At 42.9% G+C, this 22128-nt stretch overlaps 1 protein-coding gene across 1 annotated transcript in view; it reads right to left on the bottom strand.

The window, feature by feature from the left end:
- Herc2 (HECT and RLD domain containing E3 ubiquitin protein ligase 2) overlaps positions 1-22128 on the bottom strand; it is a 152931-nt gene that overhangs the window by 55276 nt on the left and 75527 nt on the right. The window contains exons 38-55 of the mRNA XM_042697406.1: positions 20308-20490; positions 17327-17508; positions 16177-16324; positions 15896-16092; positions 15049-15279; positions 13406-13544; positions 11923-12066; positions 9885-10027; positions 9077-9344; positions 8846-8982; positions 6975-7073; positions 4480-4648; positions 4257-4382; positions 2686-2794; positions 2420-2559; positions 1902-2092; positions 632-737; positions 445-536 (exon numbers count right to left, since the gene is read on the bottom strand). Coding sequence (XP_042553340.1) covers positions 445-536; positions 632-737; positions 1902-2092; positions 2420-2559; positions 2686-2794; positions 4257-4382; positions 4480-4648; positions 6975-7073; positions 8846-8982; positions 9077-9344; positions 9885-10027; positions 11923-12066; positions 13406-13544; positions 15049-15279; positions 15896-16092; positions 16177-16324; positions 17327-17508; positions 20308-20490 — 2804 coding nt within the window. The remainder of the gene's footprint in view (positions 1-444; positions 537-631; positions 738-1901; positions 2093-2419; positions 2560-2685; positions 2795-4256; positions 4383-4479; positions 4649-6974; positions 7074-8845; positions 8983-9076; positions 9345-9884; positions 10028-11922; positions 12067-13405; positions 13545-15048; positions 15280-15895; positions 16093-16176; positions 16325-17326; positions 17509-20307; positions 20491-22128) is intronic.

Consider the following 22128-nt stretch of genomic DNA (forward strand, 5'->3'; position numbering starts at 1 on the left):
CCAATGGATAAATATCAAATTACAAGTTATAAAAAATGATGATGTAGCCGGGTGCTGGTAGCTCACACCTGTAATCCTCCCTACTCAGGAGGCTGAGAACTGAGGATCGTGGTTCAAAGCCAAGTCCGGGGCAGGAAAATCTGTGAGACTCTTATCTCCAATAAACCACCAGAAAACCAGAAGCAGTGCTGTGGCTCAAGTGGTAGAGTGCTAGCCTTGAGCTGAAGAGCTCGGGGACAGCGCCCAGGCCCAGAGTTCAAGCCCCAGGAGCAGCAAAAAACAAACAAAACCCCATGATGTTAAAATAATACCAAATATCAAAACAAGTATAATGAATTGATTAATTAAGAGGGGAAAAAACCCGGACTCAGCCAAGTGACCTCTCATGTCACGTGCAAATTCCCCCCAAATCACCTCCCTCCCACCCTACCTGCTGCTGCTCACCTCTGTGCAGTCATTCAGAAGGGACACAGTAGTGTCAGTAGGGTTGATGTTGATTGTCTTCAGTTCAATTAAGTTATTTAGGGAATTCCCACCTAGCACCAAAAAAAAGGAGGCACAAACCAATCAAAGGAGTCATTAAAAGACAGGAGACACGACTTGTTTCTGAATAAATGAATTCTTCACTTACCTGACACTACAACCAGGGAAGGCATGTAGCTACTGTCAGCAGGATCTACTATCATTTTTAATCTATGAACAAGAACATCTGGGAAAATCTCCAAACGAATCCAATGCTTTTAAAACAAAACAACAAACAGGGGAGGAAAAAAAAACACATTCTGGGTTACCAAAATTTAGCTGTACTTTAGCTACAAAAGTAGTTACTATGGAAGTGTGAATCTATATGAGACTGCAAAATGTGGCATAAGGGAATTTGCCCTTACCCTGGGCAGAAACAAGAGCATTCTTCCTCATCAACTTGTTCATTAGAGAAAAGGTTCATTCTGAGCCCCAGAAATGGCATAGATTCCTTCCTCACTGAGGGTGGCCCTTTTAAACCACCAAGAGTGGGAGACAGAAAACACTGGTGCTAAGATGAGAAAATGGTGCTCTCTCCAAATTCTCTTTGTGTGCTCAGACAGTGCAAGTACTATCTCCACAGAGCTGTGTTAGTCTGTGAAGACAATCTCTAACCAGATGTAGAATTCATATATATATATATTTTGGTCCGGTCGTGGGGCCTGAACTCTGGGCCTGGGTGCTGTCCCTCAGCTCTTCAGCTCAAGGCGAGTGTTCTACCACTTGAGCCACAGTGCCACTTCTGGTCTTTTTTTTTTCTGCTTATGTGGTGCTGAGGAATCGAACCCAGGGCCTCATGCATGCAAGGCAAGCGCTCTACCACTGAGCCAGCTTCCTAGCCCAGAATTCATATATTTTATGCAGATCAGGGAAACAAAAATTCTACTATACTTTGTATCAATTGATAAATGAAATAAAATCTGAGGTTATTTACATTGTTTGAAAATCTCTGATGATAAAAACAAGATGACCTATCACTCTGCAATCTTTTTTTTTTTTTTTTTTTGGTGCAGTCCTGGGGTTTGAACTCAGGGCCTGAGTGCTGTCCCTGAGTTTTTTTTTTTTGCTCGAGGCTAGTACTCTACCTCTTCCAGCTTTTTTGATGACTAATTGGAGATCAGACTCTTATGGGCTTTCATGCCTGGGCTAGCTTTGAACCATGATCCTCAGATCTCAGCCTCCTGAGAAGCTAGGATGACAGGCGTGAGTCACTGGTACTTGGCTCATTACTCTGTAATTTTAAGATAATTTATGAACTTAAATATAAAATGGGTTCCTGACAGGTGCATCAAGTTCCACTTTGCAAGTCAAAACAAAAACAAAAACAAACCAAAAACCCTACATGAAAGCATTTCTTTCTGTGCTCCACAGCATACTACCTTGCCTTGAGACCCAGACGATTGCCAACAGGGCTCGGTGCCATCGATCAGACGGGAAGCCTGGTTCACTGAGGAGGACACATTCAGGCTCTTGACCATGCGGGACCAGCTGTCCAGCAGCATTCCTGGCTGACTGCTGTGACAACGCTTCAGCTGTTTTCCAGAACGACCACAGAACACCGCAGACTGTCCTATTTTATGTGATCACAGAGAGTTGTTGGACTAGGGAGAATGGTCATGATCAAAATAAAGAAAATACAGTGGTGAACTTCTAACAAAATATATACACCCTGAGTAATAACCAATACTTTAAAGACAGTATGTGCCAGTACAAAAACAAACAACCAAAAATCTCTACAGCCATTGGATAGCATTGTTCCTTCTGTCTAACTGTGCTTGCTCCATGGGGCTGATCACCTGTGAACTTGACAAGCACAAACTCCAAATACACTGGTGGCCATAGTAATCAACTCACTAGTGATAATACTACAGAAGAGAATACAGTCCTTCTGTCCTACCTGGTTCGTTGATTCTGCCAAATGTATGCCTGGTGTTATGTTTTTTGGTCTTGAAACATGTTTCGCAAAAATCAAAGTCATCACAGTTTCTGCATTTGAATCGGGATCCATTGATAGGAAACATCTGACAGCCATCACACCTATTTTGAAAATCGTCATAGGGATGTTAGGGCAAAAGAAGAGAAAGCATGTATTAAGCTTGATCTGAAAAAAAAAAAATCTTCCCTCCCCAAACAAATGTCACAATCACAGAACTGAAAACTCACGTAACACCAGGATGAATACTAGGTACCAACTCCATTTCTGACAAGAGGCCCGTCCAGTGAGATTGCTGAGGGAAGTCAACAATGATGTCTTTCCCATTGGCGCTGAAAGCTAGGACGGAGCAGAGATCAGCCTGAGACATCATTATTGCCAACAGAAACCTCCAGTTTCAACCAATGTCATATTACAGTGTCATTATTACAAAGAGTATTTCTGCTTTAGAGGAACACGCTAAGATACTTTAGATGAAACAACACATGACATCGGGAAGTAACTTCAAAATAATAAAGACGATCACAGGATGGAACTATCATAGCAATGAAGTGATTACTATTGGAGCTGAGTAATAGGAACGTGGAGGCTTACTGTACTATATTCTCTACTCATATAACTTCATAATTTTTTTGTATTGTTTTACACCAAGTCAGAAGTTTTACTTAGTACCCTGTGGTATGTTAAGGAATAAAAGCCATACTAATAATTCTCTTCTCCTTTGAGAAGAGCCATCTGCTCCTCAAAACTATCTTTAAAATTTCACTCTGTTTTGATTTTTAAATCTTTGAGGAATCTCTTAAGCAGAGAAGCTCTAACAACATCTCCATCCACTGGAGAAACACCACCACCAATGAAGCATTAGAATCACTTAAAGATAAAATGAAACAGCAAGGCATGGTATTGCACGCCTGTGATCCCAGCATTAGGGAGATGAAGGAAGGATGATTGAGTTTATTAATTTCTTTTTCCATGCCATGTAGGCACAGGCTTGGCCTTCAACACAAAAAACATTCCTACCATAGCTTCTTCCCTCTTCCCACCCCACTCTTGGGACTACAGGCATGTATCACCATACCTAGCCAGTCACATTTCCATATCTTAAATCCAGTCCTAAAGTTTTTTTTATCCAGCATTCAAAACAAAAAAGCAGACCTTGCCAGCTGGGAGCTGACAGAATAAGTCAAGAAAACACCCAACATCAAATGATGCTACACTGTGACTGGTGGATCACAGCAAAAACAAAATCTCTCCTTTATCATATGTGATCAAGGTCAAATTTAATAAGCCACAAAGACAGGCACATGTACACCCCTCTCCTGGCTATTCTGAATGACTCCTGGACCAGTTCTAACTGGCTTGGCTCCATTCTTTCTTCCATCTAGGTAAGATTTACTAGGACACATAGACTTAAGAGTTAGCCCAAGCTTCCTCAAGCTCTCCCCTACAACAACTCGGTATGAGTCCACTAATCCTTGCTCATGCCCCCCACTAATGGAGACTGCTACAAGCTTTGACTTTGTACAGCTGCAGCTGCAATACTGCATGGCCTTTTGCCAGAGGGCAACGCCAAACACTGACAAGCCAGAGATCTCTTCCTTGCTGCTTCTTGCCCTTAGATGGAAAGAAAGAAAGAAACAAAGAAAGTAAGAGAGAGAGAGAACGAAAGAAAAAGACAGGAGGAGGAGGAAAGGAAGGGAGGAGGAAAAAAGGAAGAAAAGGAAGAAGAAAAGAGAAAAAGAAAAAAACAGCCTTCATAAACAGCTAACAATTTAGGATTCTGTTGCCTGAATATAATTACCTTTCACAATGCCTACACTCTGATGAGTCACGGACCCCCACTTGTATTTTGGGGTGGTCACCGAGGCTTTGACCCGTACTTTATCACCAATCTTGATGTGAGAGGAAGAACTTGGTGGAGGATAGCCTGCAGGTTTCAATAGCAATGACCTATGGTGAATATTCATTTCTAGGACTCTTGTCTCAAAGAAAAAGCGAAACAGTTTCATAAAGAATGTGCTCACCTACAAGTTCCACATGAATGTACCTCACCCAATAGGTGCCCCCTTTCTGCTGCCAGTCACACTGCACATTGAGGTCATGCAATCCATCTCGATCTAGTTTGATGACTTTGCCTACATCGCCTTCACATACTTCTTCATAGGTTCGACAGCATCTAACCATCATTCCCACCTAAAAGTAAACACAAGTTAAAGGCCTGTCAAGTATACCTAGATGAAATGCACCATGGTAAGTACTAGGATTGGAACTCAGTACCTCATGCTTGCTAAGGCAGACCTTCTACCATTTGATCCACACCTTCAGTCCTTTTTGCTTTAGTTATGTTTCAGATAGGGTCTTATATTTTTGCCACAGCTGTCCTGGATCACTCTCCTTTTAACTTCCCACATGACTAGAATGACAGATGTGAACCAACACACCCAACTAATTTGTTGAGATGGGGTCTCCCTAATATTTTGCTCAGGCTGGTCTCAAACAGTGATTTGTCTTTATGTATACCTTCCAAGTAGTATTACAGGCTATAAGCCACTGTGCTGGGACTATATTTTTCTTTCCTTTTGGTGGTACTGAAGGGTTTGAACTCTGAACCACACCTCCAGTTCTTTGTAGCACTTGTTATTTCCGAGATAGGGTCTTGGATTTCCGCCCAGTTCCCCATCAGGACCTCAATCTGCCTACATTAGGCATCTGTCTTAATTGGAACTCCATGGTTCTTACACTGCAATGGGAGTTCATGGACTTTTCTGCTCTAGTTGGTCAGGAACTATGATCTTCCACATAGACAGGATGATAGGTGCATACTACTATACCTAGTTGCTTGTTGAAATGGTTCTAACTTTTGATAGAGCGAGTCTCAAAACCTTCTGAATAGCTGTGATTACAGGTAATGAGCACTGTCTTTGCTTAACACTCAGAGTGTACTGTAAGTATCATTTGCACTGAATGAACTAAGGGTCCTTAGAAACCCATCTGGTCCTAAACCTAGGATAAGAATGATTCAAGAAGAGCCCAGGTATATTTGTGCCATGAAATCAAGGAAGAGCTACCAAAGATCACTGAGTTTATTCAAAAGGACACTCAGATCAAAAACATTAGTACTCTGATCACCAAAAAGAATGACTTGAGCACATCAACTGCTATGGCAAATGAATGTAACAATCATAGTAAGCAAACCAAAGTTTCTCAGTCAACTTTATAAGCATCAGAACACCAATGCATGATCCTGAAAAGTGATAAGTCCTTACCACCACCATTAAAAAGAAATCAAACACATATTCTGCCTTTCTGGTTAAAAGCTGCATCATGAATAGTAATCCGAGCTGATGCGAAAATAAAATCCCACAGAGGAAACTCTTATCATTATAAATTCAAGAGATGAGAAAGTTAGAAAATCACTATCAAGCAGCCCATAACAATGGGTTTGGTAGTGACACTAATGGCTGCTGGAAATAGGAGGTGAACGATTAATGGAGGATTTTGTCATTAAGGAAGCAGGCTGATAGAGCTAATCCACCCAACACGCTTGTCAATATGAAGCCAGAGGAGGCAAAATTCTGCCCAAGTCCAATTACTCTCCATCCCTAATTGGCACTTTACTGTACAAACAGGTACAAAGAAAGGCATTAGCCAACACCACAAGGAAGTAACCAAATTAAGAATGCAAGAGATTTAGAGGTCATAGTTTGGGCACAAATTAGTGACGTGGAAGGATTAGGGGAAAGGGAAAGAGGTGTCATGTACAGAGTATTTGTATTCCTCTCAAATTCATTTGTTAAAGCCCTAATCCTCAATGAAGCTACATTAGGAGACAGGGTTGCTAAAGTAGGGTTAACTGATGTCAGAAGGTTAGGGCCCTAAACCCAACAGGATTAGTGTCTTTAGAAAGTTCCTTGCTTGCGGCTGCTTCCCTCGTCCACTGTATGTGGGACCCAGTGCAAAGACAGCTGCATAGGGCCCTCAGGAGAACCCGGCCAAGCCAGGATCTTGATCTTGACTTTCCAACCACCAGTAATATAAGAAACAAGTATTTACAGTTTAAGCCACTCAGTCCATGGTATTATTATGGTAGTCTGAGTTGACTGGGACAGAGAGGAATTACAGGTAAGAGAGTCTTCAGAGACGCACCGCCCAAAGTAAAGTTTTGACATAAGCTTGTTTGCATGCAAATTCAAAAAAATTAAGAAAAGTTGAACAATTACAGCATAGGCACTGATATTAAGGAATAACTTAGTTTTAGTAAGTAGTGTTGATAATAGACAGTAATGTCTTTAAAAGGGGGAGACTGCAGGCAAGAATTCATTATATATACCACAGACTTGAGAAATATAATGAAGGCGTGTGGGTCAAAGGAGATGGGGTAAGGATGTCAAAGTGGTGACATAGATCAAGATGCACTGTGCACATGAACTGCTTTGTTAAATTGCAAAAAAAAAAAAATTCAATATATAACCTAAAATTAAGGTAAGTAAGGGATGCGGTACTTAAGACAATGACTCACCTGAATGTTCTCTCTCACATACACAGCATAATCATCGTTACTCAAGAAATCAGCTCGCTTTTTATAAGTCTGACTCTCTGTCACAACAACACCAGTAGCCTAGAAGAGATAAATACATTAAAAAAATAATCTTTCTATTAAAAAAAAGAAGTATGAAATCTACAACATAAAGAATTAAAGTATGAAAGACATTTTCCTTAAAATAAATTCTCATGTACAAAAGTCTTTTTAGCCGGGCACCAGTGGCTCAATGCCTGTAATCCTAGCTACTCAAAAGGCTGAGACCTAAGGATTGCAGTTCAAAGCCAGCCTGGGCAAGAAAGGCCATGAGACTACTATCTCCAATAAACCATCAGAAAACTGGAAGTGGCGCTGCAGCTCAAATGGTAGAGTGCTCCCCTTGAGCTAAAGAGCTGAGGGACAGCGCCCAGGCCCAGAGGTCAAGCCCCACAACGGACAAAAACAAAACAAAACAAAAAAAAAAACTTTTAAAATACAGTAATGTAGAAATGTACTTTGAAAGCTGTCAGTACAGAAAATTTCCCAGTCTTTGAGAAATCAATATGTAGACAAAACATGATTTTTCTGTGTATTTTGACTTTTTTGAGATGGAGTCTCCTTGTGCTGCCTGGACTGGCCTCAAACTCACTATCCTCTGGTCTTGGCCTCCTGAATGATGAAATTATGAGCATGCCCAGCACGCTTGAGCTTTTCTCATGTCTTGGTTTTCTGTTGTTGTTTTCAATCTGGTGTGTGTGTGTGCACGCGTGCGTGTGCATGCACATGCATGCTAGTGCCAGGGCTTGAACGCAAGACCTCATGTTCTCAATAGCTTTTTCCGATCATGGCTGGCACTCTAGCACTTGAGCCATGCCATCAGTCCGGCATTTTTATTACTCACTTAGAGATAAGAGTCTCAAGGACTTTTCTGCCCAGGCTGAATTCAAACCTTGATTCACCAGTTCTCAGTCTCCTGACAGTAGTTAGGAGTACAGGTGTGAGCCACTGGTGCCCAGCTGTTTTAGGTGGTAATGAGATCTAACGAGGGCTTCTACTTAATCCACCCTCTTGGTCTTTTGGGCTTTGGTCTTGTACTTTGGCCCCTACTGGACTCAAATGTCAATTTTCCTACCTTTACCTCCCAAGTAGCTGGGATTACAGACATACACCATCATACCCAGCCTATCAGTTTCTTACTTTTTCCCACACCTAAGGAAAGCAGGGCCTTACTATGTTGCTCAGACTGACCTTGAAATCCCAGGTTTAAGCAATCCTCCTGTTTGAGCCTCCACATCTGCTAAGACTGTAAGTACAGCACTGTCCCTAGCTTTAAACATGATTTTGGATAAAATTTCTCCATATGGCTAGTCAACATTATGTTTGTACATAGGATGTTTGTACAAGGCTCTATGTTAAAACTAAAAGTAATTATGATGGAGAAACCCCAGCATTACTCCAATAGCAAAGCAGGAAGCTTTATTCTGTGCCTAGCAGAACCACAGATAAATCTGAGGTCCATAGGAGGTATGACTGATTCTTCCAAGGCACAGAGAAATCAGACAATTAAGGAACTAGAAGTAAGCAAGGCACTGGTGGCTCACACCTATAATCCTAACTACGCAAGAGTTTGAGATCAGAGGATTATGGTTTGAAGCCAACCCAGGCAGGAAAGTCCAGGAGACTCTTATCTCCAATAAACTACCTGAAAAAGTCGGAAGTGGAGCTATGCTCAAGTGATACAGTGCTAACCTTGAGCAAAAAGAAGCTCAGGACAGCTCTTAAGTAGAGTTCAAGCACCAGAGCCAGCCAAAAAAAGAAGAAAGAAAAAAAACTAGAAGACAAGCAGGACACACACATGGTAAGCCACTAACCACAGGGTAAGCTGCATCGTCCATGTCTTCTACCACCTCCTCATCTGAATATTCATCAGACACTGTTTCAGCATCTGAGAGCTCTGTAACCTGGACATCAGAGTGGTCCAACAGCCAGCCAACCAAGGCCTCCACACCTAGGAGCAAACACATATAGGCCATTGCTAACACCAATAGCATGGACATGTGAACCCTAAGTAAACAGGCACCAGCAAGGAAAAAATGACATACCAGGTACACCAGATGCATTCCCAGAAGCACCAGTGAGGGACTTCAGAGCAAACTCTATGTTCCTTCTAGGAAATCCCATCTCCATGAGCTGCACCACAATAGGCAGAGCAGGAACTGGGGACTGTTTGCGCTTCTTCACCCGGGCCGGGCGAATGTGCTGCACGGACACTGGTGTTGTGGCCTCGCTGGAACTACAGTCTTCAAAGCCGGGACTTGAAGGGTGAGTGGACTCTACAGCCAAGCACTGACACACAGCCAGAGCAGCAGCCTGCACACAGGAGAGAGTTTGGGGAAAAGTTCGTGAACTTTTACCATCTGAGGAAACGAAAACAACCAACTACATGATACAATGCCCAGGTTCCCATGTATATCTTAACATGAATCAATAAAGCATGTTAAAGAAAAGAAAGGCAAAAACCCCAAGCCAGTGGTTTATACCTGTAATCCTAGTTACTTAGGAGATTGAAATCTCAGGATCATGTTTGGATCTAGCTGGGTCAAGAAAGTCTGTGAGACTCTTACCTCCAATTAACCACCAAAAAGCCAAAAGTGGAGCTTTGCTTTAAGTGGGAGAGTGCTAGTCTTGAGCAAAAGAGATCAGGGACAGCACCCAGATCCTGAGTTCAAGCCTTAGGACTGGCACATAAAATTTATTTTACAGATAACCAAATGTGCTGGCATATGTCTATAATTCCAGCACTCAGGAGACTGAGTATGATACCAAGTTCAAGATGACTCTGGGGTACAAAGATGGCAAGACCCTGTCTCAAAAGAAAAAAAAAAAATCACCAAGATTATACAACGGTACCTCAAGTTCCTGTTTGTCAAATATGGCCTTCACTGGAGATGGCTGGGTAGCAGAAGCCAGCAACTGCTGGAGTAGAATCATTGGGGGCTGTGGCCCTTCAGGAGACATGTCTCCAAGGTCAGGGGATGCGGCTGCTCCGTCATCTGAGTTTAAGAAAACAACATGCATGTTCCACTTTCAATGGCAACGGTATTTTTATGGGATAGACAATCAAAATCTTCAAAGCTCTGATAATCAAGCAGTAATTAGACTCTACAAAATGCTCTTCCCCCTTCTTTTTGGTTTTTGTTGTTTAATTATTCTCTGTCTCTTATACACAACAAAAGATATTTTTCCAACGTCTGCCCTTGGTCCAGTTTTCCAACCTTTTTAAGTTTGTTCTGATTGTCACAGAAACTCCTGCTAACTAACATTAATATTTGTAACCCTGTCTTCTGATAATCCTCATTCACATCACTAGGTGGTACCAATTCTAAATGTGCCAAATGGTCAAACCAATGCCTTTTTGTGGCTAAATAAAGTCTTTAAGATCTCACTGATATCCAATGGCCAGAGGCTCATTTCACATAACTCACTATATGTATATATAAAACAAGTGCTGGTTTTGATTGGCTACAACTTGAACCAGAAGTTGGGAACCTTTCTTTTAAAGGGCCAGAAAGTAATTGGTTCAGGGTTATGGGCCATGTGGTTTGGATCACAACTGTTCAACTCTCACTGTACAGCCAATGGCAAAGTGAGAACAAATGACTGGGCCTGTGTTTTCATAAAACCTTACTTACACAGCACGCTGGAGGCGGAAGTAGGAGAAATCCAAGTTCAAGACTAGCCCAAGCTTACACAGAGATCTCATCTCATGAAGAAAGCAAAAATGAAAAACTGAAAACAGCTAGAGGTGTGAGTCAAAGATGGAGTATGTACCTGGCAAGCATGAGCTGAGTGCAAAACCCAGGATCACAGTGATAATAATGTTAAAAATTATTTACCAAATGAACAAATAAACAGATGCTGCAGTCATTTGCTAATTCCTGCTCTACAAAAGTGTTCCAACTGTAGCCAACATTCAAGACAAAGCATGGACCATAACCCTGATTCAATGCTTTCACCATCGTTCCTGGGCATCCACAGAACAGCTAGGTTGGCTGTCCCAAGAACCCAGTTTCCAAATTTGCATACTGAAGAATTACCTTCACCGTGTTAACATCCCTGCTACTCAGTGATTTGACACTTTTGATCCATCTCTCTCATACTTAGCAGATTTGAAAGTAATTTCACAATACCCTCTGCTTTCTGCAAACACTGCTTTCTGCTGGATTTCCTAATTTTGTTTCTGTCAAACTCCAAATTTTTTTTTTTTGTTCTCATAACTTGAGCTTACAAAAGCAGTATATTTGGCCTTCATTGGCTTCCCAAATTAAGTTATCGTCTAGAAGACGGTACCAGCAGTGTCGACTGGTATTTTCTCTTTTCCTTGTGTTCTCTAATCACTTGACACAAAAGCAAGTCTCCTTTTCCCTAGGTACCAGTTCAAATACACCTGTACCTGGCTCGTAGATTAACTACCTGGACTACCCACCCTGGTTCTGACTGTCATCTCCTGCCACAGCCTCAAGCTTTACCCCGGTACTACCAGCACTTGAATAGGACTTCAGTTGACTTCACCACTCATCCATAAATCATGAATTTCAAGCAAACAGAGTTCCTCAATCCTCCCCCCTGCCCACCACCAGCAAAAAAGAGTCTTATCTTTGGGCACCTGCATGGACATGCTTAGAAAACCTCCTGACCTACTGTCAAGCAACAGAACACCTGTGGAACCGCATTCATACCTACCACTGCACACTGGCCCCATCCAATGGATGGAGCCATCTCCATTTGTTTTCTTTCTCCATCCCAATCCTAGATGGTAATATATCATAAACAAGGACTATTTCCCTTTCATGAACTGCTTGTTCACACCTTTCACTTGTTTTTCCACTAAATTACCTACCTTCCTTATACATCTAGAAGATATTTCATTAAAAAAAAAAAAAGATACCTGCATGAACTGTTCCAGTCTCTTGAACAGCTGGCTGAGACAAGATCTGCCTCAATTTATCTTGGTGGGAAAGCAAGGCCCGCCCTGCTTTTAGTATGTATAGCTTTAACTGCTGGCTCCGCAGCAGATCCAAGTCTACTTGTCCTATGGAACAACAACATTAAAAAACAACACAGTAAGAAACAAACACCCTGCTCAGTTTCTCCTCACCAGCCATGTCACCTCTGCAACAGGAAGATAGACAATGCCCTGCCCTTTGGGAACAGATGGACCCTATACAAATACTGTCAATAATGAAGGTCTTGGGTAAAATTCTCAAATCCCCTGGGTCTACCTCTTTCCCTGCTTTCTAAGCACCTACCCTCAATAGGCTGGCGTAGAGATTAGCACCACATTAGCTATTAATGGCATCAACAACAAGTTTTCCAACCTGTTGACATCTCAACAGGATGACTGAGTCACAAATAGAAGATTTTGTTTTCTTACAAAATCATTTGAGGCAATTTTTTTTCAGATGTAGTTGGTACTTTAACGGGTGAAGATCATGGCCATTTCCCTAGGTCTTCTGTAATCCAGTGGGGCATAGTCATGCCACAGGAAAGCCAATCCCAGGCTAAGCCACCATGATAATGTGGGTGGATTCAGGCATGGCAGCCATATTCCCAAGCAGAGTGTGGTGTAGGCCTGAGAGGCAGCACAGGGACCATGGAACAAGAGAATGAGAACAGAGGTTCATGAACACTAAGCTTGACCAGCTGGCAGACAGGTCTGTCTGTTCACCATGAGGAGAAACGGTCAATACAAAGAGAAGGTGGGCTGAATTTTGGATATTCTGTGATTCATATGCATGGGCCCTCCACTCACAAATGTGAACTGGAGACTCAAGAGTTGAAGGCAGTGCCCAAATACATGTTGTGGCAAAGAAATAGAGGGGAAAAAAGCTCCAGGAGCAAGTAAAATGAATCAGAAGTTATGAGTGAGACCAAAAGGATTTCAACGGTATAAAAAATAAGAAAGCAAAACGATTTTCTTTTTGGGACTCAAAGAAAGGGTTTTATACAAGACTAGTTGCAATCTTAGCCTGGAATGAACAAAGACAAAGCAAAATAAATCCAAATACAAAGATAACACGAAGAGGCTAGGAGTAGAATCCCCAAAGGCAAATAGGCCACAGGGCCAGATGCTGGAGGGCTAATAGAAAGGAAAAGAACATAAACTCTTCTCTAAAAGCTAGCTCAGGATAGACACTACCATTGAGAAGAAGATGAGCAATAGGACTCTGGATATGCTTGCAAACCTGAGGTCAAAGGCTAACTCAAAAATGCTTCATCAGCACACACAAAAGTACATTCTAATGGTAGTTAAACAAAATGGTAAGTCCATGTGAATCCCTAAATGTCCACAGTCATATACACTCACTCTCACAGAAGGACAAACACATCCCCCCAAAATGCTAGTTCACCAAGATGCATAACATACTGACCTGCAAAGGCCTGTTTAGGTGATTTCTTTATTTTGTGCTTTTCCAATTTGCTACCAGCAAGGTTCACCAAATGAGCCCAGACAGAGAGCATGGGCTCTGTGAAAGGCAGGTTGGTCATACTAAAGGGCACAGCTGGGAGCTAAAGAAAAGGCATAGAAGCTTTCAATAGTAGCCGGTGAGATTAACACAGGAAATAGTCTGAAAGTTATTACAATCATCAGTGTTAATGGTAAGACACCTCTCATGTACCCAAGTCAATTCACCCCTCACAATAATTTTGAAAAATGGCATTAAAGGCCGGGCGCTGGTGGCTCACGCCTTTAATCCTAGCTACTCAGGAGGCTGAGATCTGAAGATCAAGGTTCAAAGCCAGCCCTGGCAGGAAAGTCCTGAACTCTTATCTCCAATAAACCACTTAGAAAACTGGAACTGGAGTCATGGCTCAAGTGGTAGAGCATTAGCCTTGAGCTGAAGAGCTGAGTTGGAAAGCACCCATGCCCAGAGTTCAAGCCCCATGACCGACAACAAACAAGTTCAAGTGCTAGCATCATAAAAAAAGGAAGGGGGGCGGAAAGAACTTGTATGTACAGCAGACATAATGAGGGTGGCTAATTATTATCTTCTTAGTCATTTTCTACGTATCTCAAATATTCTGTGTATATTCCTCTAATAATAAAAAAAAAAAGCGGTTTACAAAAAAAATATAGGCAATGCAGTACTTAATTTACAGAAATAATATAGCTGGGCACTGGTGGCTCACACTTGTAATCCTAGCTACTCAGGAGACTGAGATCTGAGGATCATAGTTCAAAACCAGCCCAGGTAGGAAAGTCTGTGAGACTCTTGTCTTCAATTAACCACCCAAAAACCAGAAGTGGCGTGGTAACTCAAGTGGTAGAGTGTTAGCTTTGAGCAAGAGAGATCAGGGACAGTAGTCAGGCCACAAGTTCAAGGCCCACAGCTGACAAAAAAGAAAAATAAATAAATCACTCATCTTTCCTATCACCCCTAATTCATACATTTATAATGACAATAGCAGCTAACTCATCATTCAACAAAATTAGCGAGTATTTTCTTTAAATGTATCTTTTTGTCTTTTCTTTTTTGGTACTGGGGATCAAACCCACGATGTTGCACTTGCTTGCTAAGCAAGCGCTTTGTCACTGAGCTACATCCCCACCCTAATTAGCAAGTATTTTCTACATGAAGAAAGATTATGTCTCAAATATTCATTCTTAAGCTTCTTAGAACTTATTTAATTTTTTAAAAAAGTTTTATAAATTTATCCTGTGGCATTACTAGGGTTTAAACTTAGGGCTTTGTGCTTACTAGGCAAATGCTCTACCAGGTTAGCCATACCTTCAGCCTTTAAATTCTTATCTTAAAATAATTAACCTATCTTGTAGGTTGCTAATGCCCTTTCATGTCTTTGAGGATAAAACATAATATATGAACTATATTCCCTGTATATCCGAGAGATAGCCCTGCTCATATCAAGAGCACAAGCTAATGGGGGAAAAAAAAGGAAGTGGCTGGCCCCAGCACATGGCTTCCTGGAAGGCAAATGTAAGTTACATCTCTTTCCAAGTTCTGTTAGAAGCCAGTTCTAGAGGAACTCTGTAACACAGTATAAGTTCACCTACTGGTTTCAGCTGATTCAACGGGCAGATGCGGCAAGTCCGCATGTCAGAGAATTGCACGGTGATTCTGCCCTTCGGGGTGATGCGAGTCACAGTGCCCTCTCCAAACTCATCATGCATGACTTGGCCCCCTAGGCGCAGGCGACCGTCGATTCCTCCGATCACAGCCAGGACGGCCATGAGGCCCCCCACTTCCGGGTTCTCGCAGTCAGGGAAATAGTCCTCCAGCAGGGCCTGGTGCAGAGAGCAGACAACAAGTGTGACAGGGAGAGATCACAAGCTTAAGAGTTAACCTGAATTTTATTCATGGGTGTATGTATTAATTTTTTCTTCTTTTCATGTAGGGGCAGGGTTTCACTCTGTACTGTCCAGTCTAGACCAGACTCCCAAGCTTAAACTTTCACCACAGCCTCCCAAGAAGCTGGGTCTGCAGGTATGGAACACCCTGCCTTGGCTTCGCAATTCTATTTTTTGGAGGGACAGGTACTGGGGCTTAAACTCAGGGATTTGAGCTCACTTGGTTTTCTTGCTCATGGTTGGTGTTCTACCACTTAAGTCCCATCTCCAGTCAGGCACTTTGCCAGCTAATTGGAAATGGCGTTCCACAAACTTTTCTACCCAGGCTGGCTTCATACCACAATCCTCCAGGTCTCTGTCTCCCGAGTAGCTAGGATCATAGCTGTGAATCACCAGGGCTCAGCTGAATTTTTATATTCAGTTCTTCAATAATTCCATTGAAATATCCTCAAATATTTACCAAACTAAACATGCATCTTGTTTAGGAAGGTTAATTGACAAGCTAATGTTCCACAAAGAAATCGCCAACTTCCATGAGGACGTGGGGACCCACCCTTTCCAGTGGCTTTTCAGCACAAGTGTGGGTGACAGAGTGGAGCTGGGAGTTGATGTATTTGTTGATGAGCCCATTCCACTGGGGCAGGGAGTGCAGGGTGCGGAGGAGTGCCACCACCTCTTCAGCCAGCGTGCTGCTGTGAGTGGCAGTCAGAGAGGCCTGTGGGCGGGCCCTGCGCCGGCGCAGTGTGGACTCTGAGGAGGAAGCAGAGACGAGAGCTGCATTTTGATTGACTCCTCGGACAGACATCACAGTGATGTCCGGGGAGAGCCACCCACCTCTGAGTAACGGGACATCAGAAGAACAGGTAGTGAGTAAACTTCCCAAGAAGCCGAACAGCTTTTCCACGAGGCACTTCATGTCCCTCGCCCTTTCTGTCTTGTCCCACGAAGGAAGAACTGCTTGCAGTAAATGCACGGCTAAGATCTGATCGAATAATTGAAAATTGCAAGCTTTTACAGAAAGTCATTCGCTGAGAGATGAAACGTTTTAGATTTTTTCATTCTGTCTTTCTTTTGGTCCCTATAATGCAATTAAGTCATTTGAAACTCTGATGTTGGCTATCATGAATAATTGTCAAGAGTTAAAAATGAGCTACAATGCCGGGTACCAGGGGCTCACAGCTGTACTAGCTACTCAGGAGGTTGAGATCTGCGGATCATGGTTCAAAGACAGCCCGGGCAGGAAAGTCCATGAGACTCTTACTCCAACTAAGCACAAAAATAAATAAAAATGTAAAAAAATTCCGGAAGTGGAGCTGTGGCTCAAGTGGTAAAGCATTAGCTTTAAAGCTCAGCAACAGTGATCAGGCCCTGAGTTCAAGCCCCAGGATGAGCACAAAAGTAAATAAATAATTTTTTAAATTGATTTAAGCAAAGAATTTAAGCAAAGAATTCTTGCTCTACCACTAAGCCACACCTCTAGTCCCGTTTTGCACTGTTTTTTCTTTAAAATAAATAAAATAAAATCTTGCTTTGGCTTCTCATCATTGCTGGGATGATAAGCATGACCCACCGTGTCCAGCTTCCCTCTGTTGAGATGGAGTTTTCCCTCTGTTGAGATGGACTTTTCTGCCTGGGCTGGCCTTGAACTGTGATCCTCCCACTTTCAGCCTCCTAGCAGCTAGAATTACAGATATGAGTAACTGGCACCTGACTTACAGTACCACATTGATGAGGCAGATGAGAACAGCTGCAGAACTTAATCACTTAACAGAAAGGCAAGTATAACAGATTGAGCAATCATACAATTGCAAATAATTAAAAGACCCTCCACCACATGTCTCCAGAAAAAAAAGATTGACTTGGGAAATTACTTCTGGCTGTTTTCTACAATCACTGTTGAATAAAGGCACCCTATTTCAAGGTTTGGGAGCAGTGGTATGTGGGTGCCAATTAGCAAACTAGGTTCTGCCCGGCAGCACATTACCTGCCTCTGCAGTGAGGCGGCTGTGAAGGGGGCATGCCCTTCCACAACCTTCATGAGCAGCGCGATCCACCGGGGGGAGCTGAGGGCACCACAGGCTTGCGGCGTGAGGGCAATGCTCCGCACAAAGCCCAGCGTGCACCAGCTCCGGTGCTGCTCTCGGCGAACCAGCCTGTCTGGAGAAGCTGTGGGAGAGGAGAAAGCAAGCTGGTATCAAATCTCTAGGGGTTAAATTGCGAGTCCCACCCTTACATGGAATTCGGTTGTTTCGTGTTTTCATGGTAGCAGGATTTGAACTCAAGGCCTCCTACTTCTACCTTTTGAGCCAAACCCCCGGCCCGCTGATGCTTTAGCTATTTTTTCATTTGGGGTTTCAGAGTGAGTGTGTGTGTGTGTGTGTGTGTGTGTGTGTGTGTGTGTGTGTGTGTGTGACTGGAGTTGGAACTGGGGTTTCAGTGTGTGTGTGTGTGTGTGTGTTACTGGAGTTGGAACTCAGCATCTGATACTAAGCAGGCATTCTTCTGCTCAAGCCATACCTTCCTGCAGAAGGGACCAGCCTTGGACTCACATAAAGATCAGGCACATTCTACTATACCCAGCTTAACAGCTGGGATGAAGTCTTGCTAACTTTTGCCCAGGCTGGTCTTGAATCTCTTTTATTTTTTTGTCAGTCTTGGGGCTTGAACTCTGAGCTTGGGTGCTGTCCCTGTGCTCTTCAGCTCAAGCCAAGTGCACTACCGCTTGAGCCACAGTACCACTTCTGGTTTTCTAGTGGTTTATTGGAGCTAAGAGTCTCACGGACTTTCCTGCCCAGGTTGGCAGGAGAGATGCTCAGATCTCAGCCTCCTGAGTAGCTAGGATTACAGGCATGAGCCATCAGCGCCCCGGCTTGGCCTTGAATCTTAATATTCATCATTTCTGCCTCCTCAGCAGCTGCGAGTACAGATGGAAGTCAGTGCACCAAAATTAACTCTCCTATTTCATTTTCAGTAATAAGCTACTTTGCACATGGACTACAATAGCACATTCAATGAGAGGAATGGAAAAAGGCTTTTAAGTGAGCCCAAGGAACATTTCACAGCATTATTTAAATCTTTAAAGTACCATGCAGGAAATCAGATTAGCTAGTAAATTTTACAAATGAGTGATAGGAAAATAACCTGTCATTCTAATAGCGGTATGTTTCAATACATAATGTGTTTGAGCAAAATCTCATGTGGTTTAATGTCTCCATGATCTCATTTGTTTAATCTGCATTATAAAGTTCCAATCTAAATTTTAAAAATCTACCCCAACACAATGATAATGTGTCTTTCTTAACAGTTTTCTGAAGAGAGTCTTACCATCTAGTCGAGGCTGGCCTGGAACTCACTATGTAGCCCAAGTCGACCTCGAACTCCTGATCCTCCTTCCTCTACCTCCTGAGTGCGGGGACTACAGGCATATGTCACCATGCCTGGTTGAGAATCAGGTTCTCGTGAGATTTACACAATTCAGTGCTGGCATGAGTGGGAGGATATCTGTTGCTCTTGGTTTCCTCAGCCCACATGAGCAGTCTCCCCTTTCCCACTCTCTCCCAAGATGAGGTGCAGCCTGGAGTGTGCCTTACTTTGGCCCTCCTTCTCCTGTAGCGGCAGCTTACCTGTCCTACTTCCGAATCTGCCTTCCAGCCCTCCAGGCTTGCAGGGTCTACCTCCACGCACACAAATCCAAACCCACACACCTCCCTGATTTCTCAGGCACACTCACCCACACTCTTTTACACTTGTTACTCATGATCATCTGCTTACACTCAGATTCAGACTCATACTTACACAGTCACACTGACATATCCAGAGACACACCTTCATGCTTCCAGTACAAACTCTCACACGTACCCACCAATCTAACACATTTTCCCACGCTCACATCAACACATACTGACATGCCAGCACATATTACACGAATTAATCCAAACACACTATCACACCATCATATGCTCTGATATGCTTCAACGTATTTCCCCCACCCCACATAACACACACACAAGCCAAGTACTCACATACACCTTCAAGACCTATCATATACCTACCCCACTGCTTCATCTCCTATTTCCCATACTTACATCCATATATAAGATAGTAGACATTCACTCAGAACCTGAGTTTGATTTTATTTGGAAATAAGATCTCTGTAGATGCTATTAAGGATAGAGATAGACAAGATAATGGATAGACAAGATAATGCTGGATTAAGGTGAGCCCAAAACCCAACATGAGACACAGAGGAGGAGATCATGTGGGATCAGAGGCAAAGACTCTGGAGTGCCATAGCCACAAGCCAAGAAAGCTTCGAGCCACCAGAAGCTGGCCAAAGAGACAAAGGATCCTCCTCCAGATCCACTGGGAGGAACACAGTTCTGGCTTTTGATTTGAGATTTTTGCTCTCCAGAACTAAAAGAAAATACACCCATTGTTTTCAGGCAATGTAATAAGGTGGAATAGTGTCCCTTAGTGCTTCCTGTGTTGAAGCCCTAACCCCTAGAACCTCAGAAAGTGACCTTGTTCTGAATAGGATAAAAGCAGATGTACTTAGCTCCGGTACAGTTTACCCGTATCCTTACAAAAACCAAATTTACAAACAAGACATGCTCACTGGGAGATACCGTGTGAACATGAAGGAGAGATGAGGATGACACATCCACAGCTAAGGAATGCTGGGAGAGCACCTGCAAACCACCAAAAGCTAAGGAAGAAGCCAGGAACAGATTGTCCCTCATGGGGTCCAGGAGAAACCAGTCTGGCCGATCATTTCTGTTGTTTATTTTCCACTCAGTTGAGGTGCTATTATGGGAGCCACAAAAACTTAGTATATGTACAGTCACACCTACTGAAACATGTATCACACTTGACCACAAATACACAGATCACACACACACACACACACACACACACACACACACAGATTAGATAGATGTTCTAGGACCACAATTACTCATGTCATACATGTCTTGTCTGTTGTTCCGCTTTCCACTAACATCCTCAGCAGTCCACACAGTGTCCTGGTGGCCTCACTCTGCATGACTTCTGCGTGAACTCCAACGGAGAGGCACAAGGTTTGCAGTAAGTTAATAGTGCTGGTCATCATCATGGCTGTGGGGTGGATGTTCCTTTCAATTTGTTCAGCTTCTGGAAAAAGATGATCACAATAAGCACAATAAAACTAAAAAATGATCCTGTATATGATTTAAGAAATTTAGTATCTATTCTTTTTGTGTGTGTGTGCTGGGCCTGGGTACTGTCCCTGAGCTTTTGTACTCAAGGCTAGCACTCTACCACTTGAGCGACAGCTATACTTTGTTTTTTTTTAATTGGAGATAAGAGTCATGGAACTTTCTTGCCCAAGCTGGCTTTGAACCATGATTCTCAGATCTCAGTCTCCTGAGTAGCTAGGATTACAGCCATAAGCTACTAGTGTCCAGCTTCTGTTCAAAGTTTTGTTTTTTTTAACAGCAGTTTCGGCTTCACAGAAAAATTTAGGGAAAGTACAGTGATTTCATACTCTTCTTCATTTTAGAAAGGGAAACCGTATTAATATGAAAAAAAATGTAACTGAGGATACACTAAATATTTACCCTAATTATTTCTTTCATACTTCTTTTGTGGTTTTTTAAAGACGGGCTCTTGTTATGTTGCTCGGGCTAGCCCAATTCCTGAGCTAGGGTGACCCCTCTGCCTCAGCTTGCTGAGGAGCTGGTAGTACATGCACACACTACTGCACCTGTGTCCTGATCAGTTCTATTCCCACCTTCCTCAACAAACATGAGACTTTTGCATACCATTAAAATAAAAAAAACCCTAGTAGATAACTCTTACAATGAAATGATTTTAAAATTCTGCTATTTTAGAAAGACAATTTATCAAATATTAACCCAGCTCTTGGGATAAGGACAAAGTTCCTGCATCCATGAAGCAGGAAGCCTAGCCACTTAGAATGTCCAGCCTAATGAGCTACGGACCACCCTACTGTCACCTGATCACCCCTGTCCTGGCTCCCGCTGCTCAATGAGGAAAGCTCCCAACCAGAGAGCCAGACCTGCTGTCCCTGGTTCATGGTGAGTGGGCAGAGGAAGGGGCCACATCTGATCTGAAGTCGAATGGGGCATCTTCGCTGAGAGGACAGCCAGCACCCACCACTGGGAAACCACGTGCATCATTGCTAACAGTCCCTTACAACCACCACTGGAGTGAGCACGTATGTTCCAAACCCACTCTGGGCTGTGTGGGACAGCCTCCCGCCCCCTTTCTACCACCTGCTCTCTCCTGAGCAAACTCTTACAGTTCATGTGTTCACTATAACGGCACTCCCTCCTTTTTTTTAAATTTTAAATTGTTACTATAAAGGATATGGACAGAGGGGTGATAGTCACAGAAGTCAGGTGATGAGCATGCTTCTTTTTGGACAATGTCTCCCTTCTTTCTCTCCTAGTTTTCCCCTCCTATCCCCACTTCCAAGTTGTATAGTTCATTTTTCCAACTTGGTGTCTAGTGAGTACCACTGCTGTATGTGTTCACCTTTGGTCCCTCCATTTCTGCGCTCCCTTTTACTCTTCTCAAAGATAGATAAATGAACAAACAAGAAAAAAAACAACAAACCCCCAATGACAAAAACCTCATTTCCATTTGCTGGAGTTCATTAAGATAAATAGAAACATTATGCACACAGGCATTGTGCCTTTGTCTTCCTCCCTTAATACAGCACTTTCTCATGCGATAGTACTGCACCTAAGAGCTGCCACTGAGCCCCAGGAGGGATCTCACCAAAGT

The sequence above is a fragment of the Dipodomys spectabilis genome, unplaced genomic scaffold (assembly GCF_019054845.1).
Source record: "Dipodomys spectabilis isolate Male_0828 unplaced genomic scaffold, ASM1905484v1 ptg000219l, whole genome shotgun sequence".
NCBI lineage: Eukaryota > Metazoa > Chordata > Mammalia > Rodentia > Heteromyidae > Dipodomys > Dipodomys spectabilis.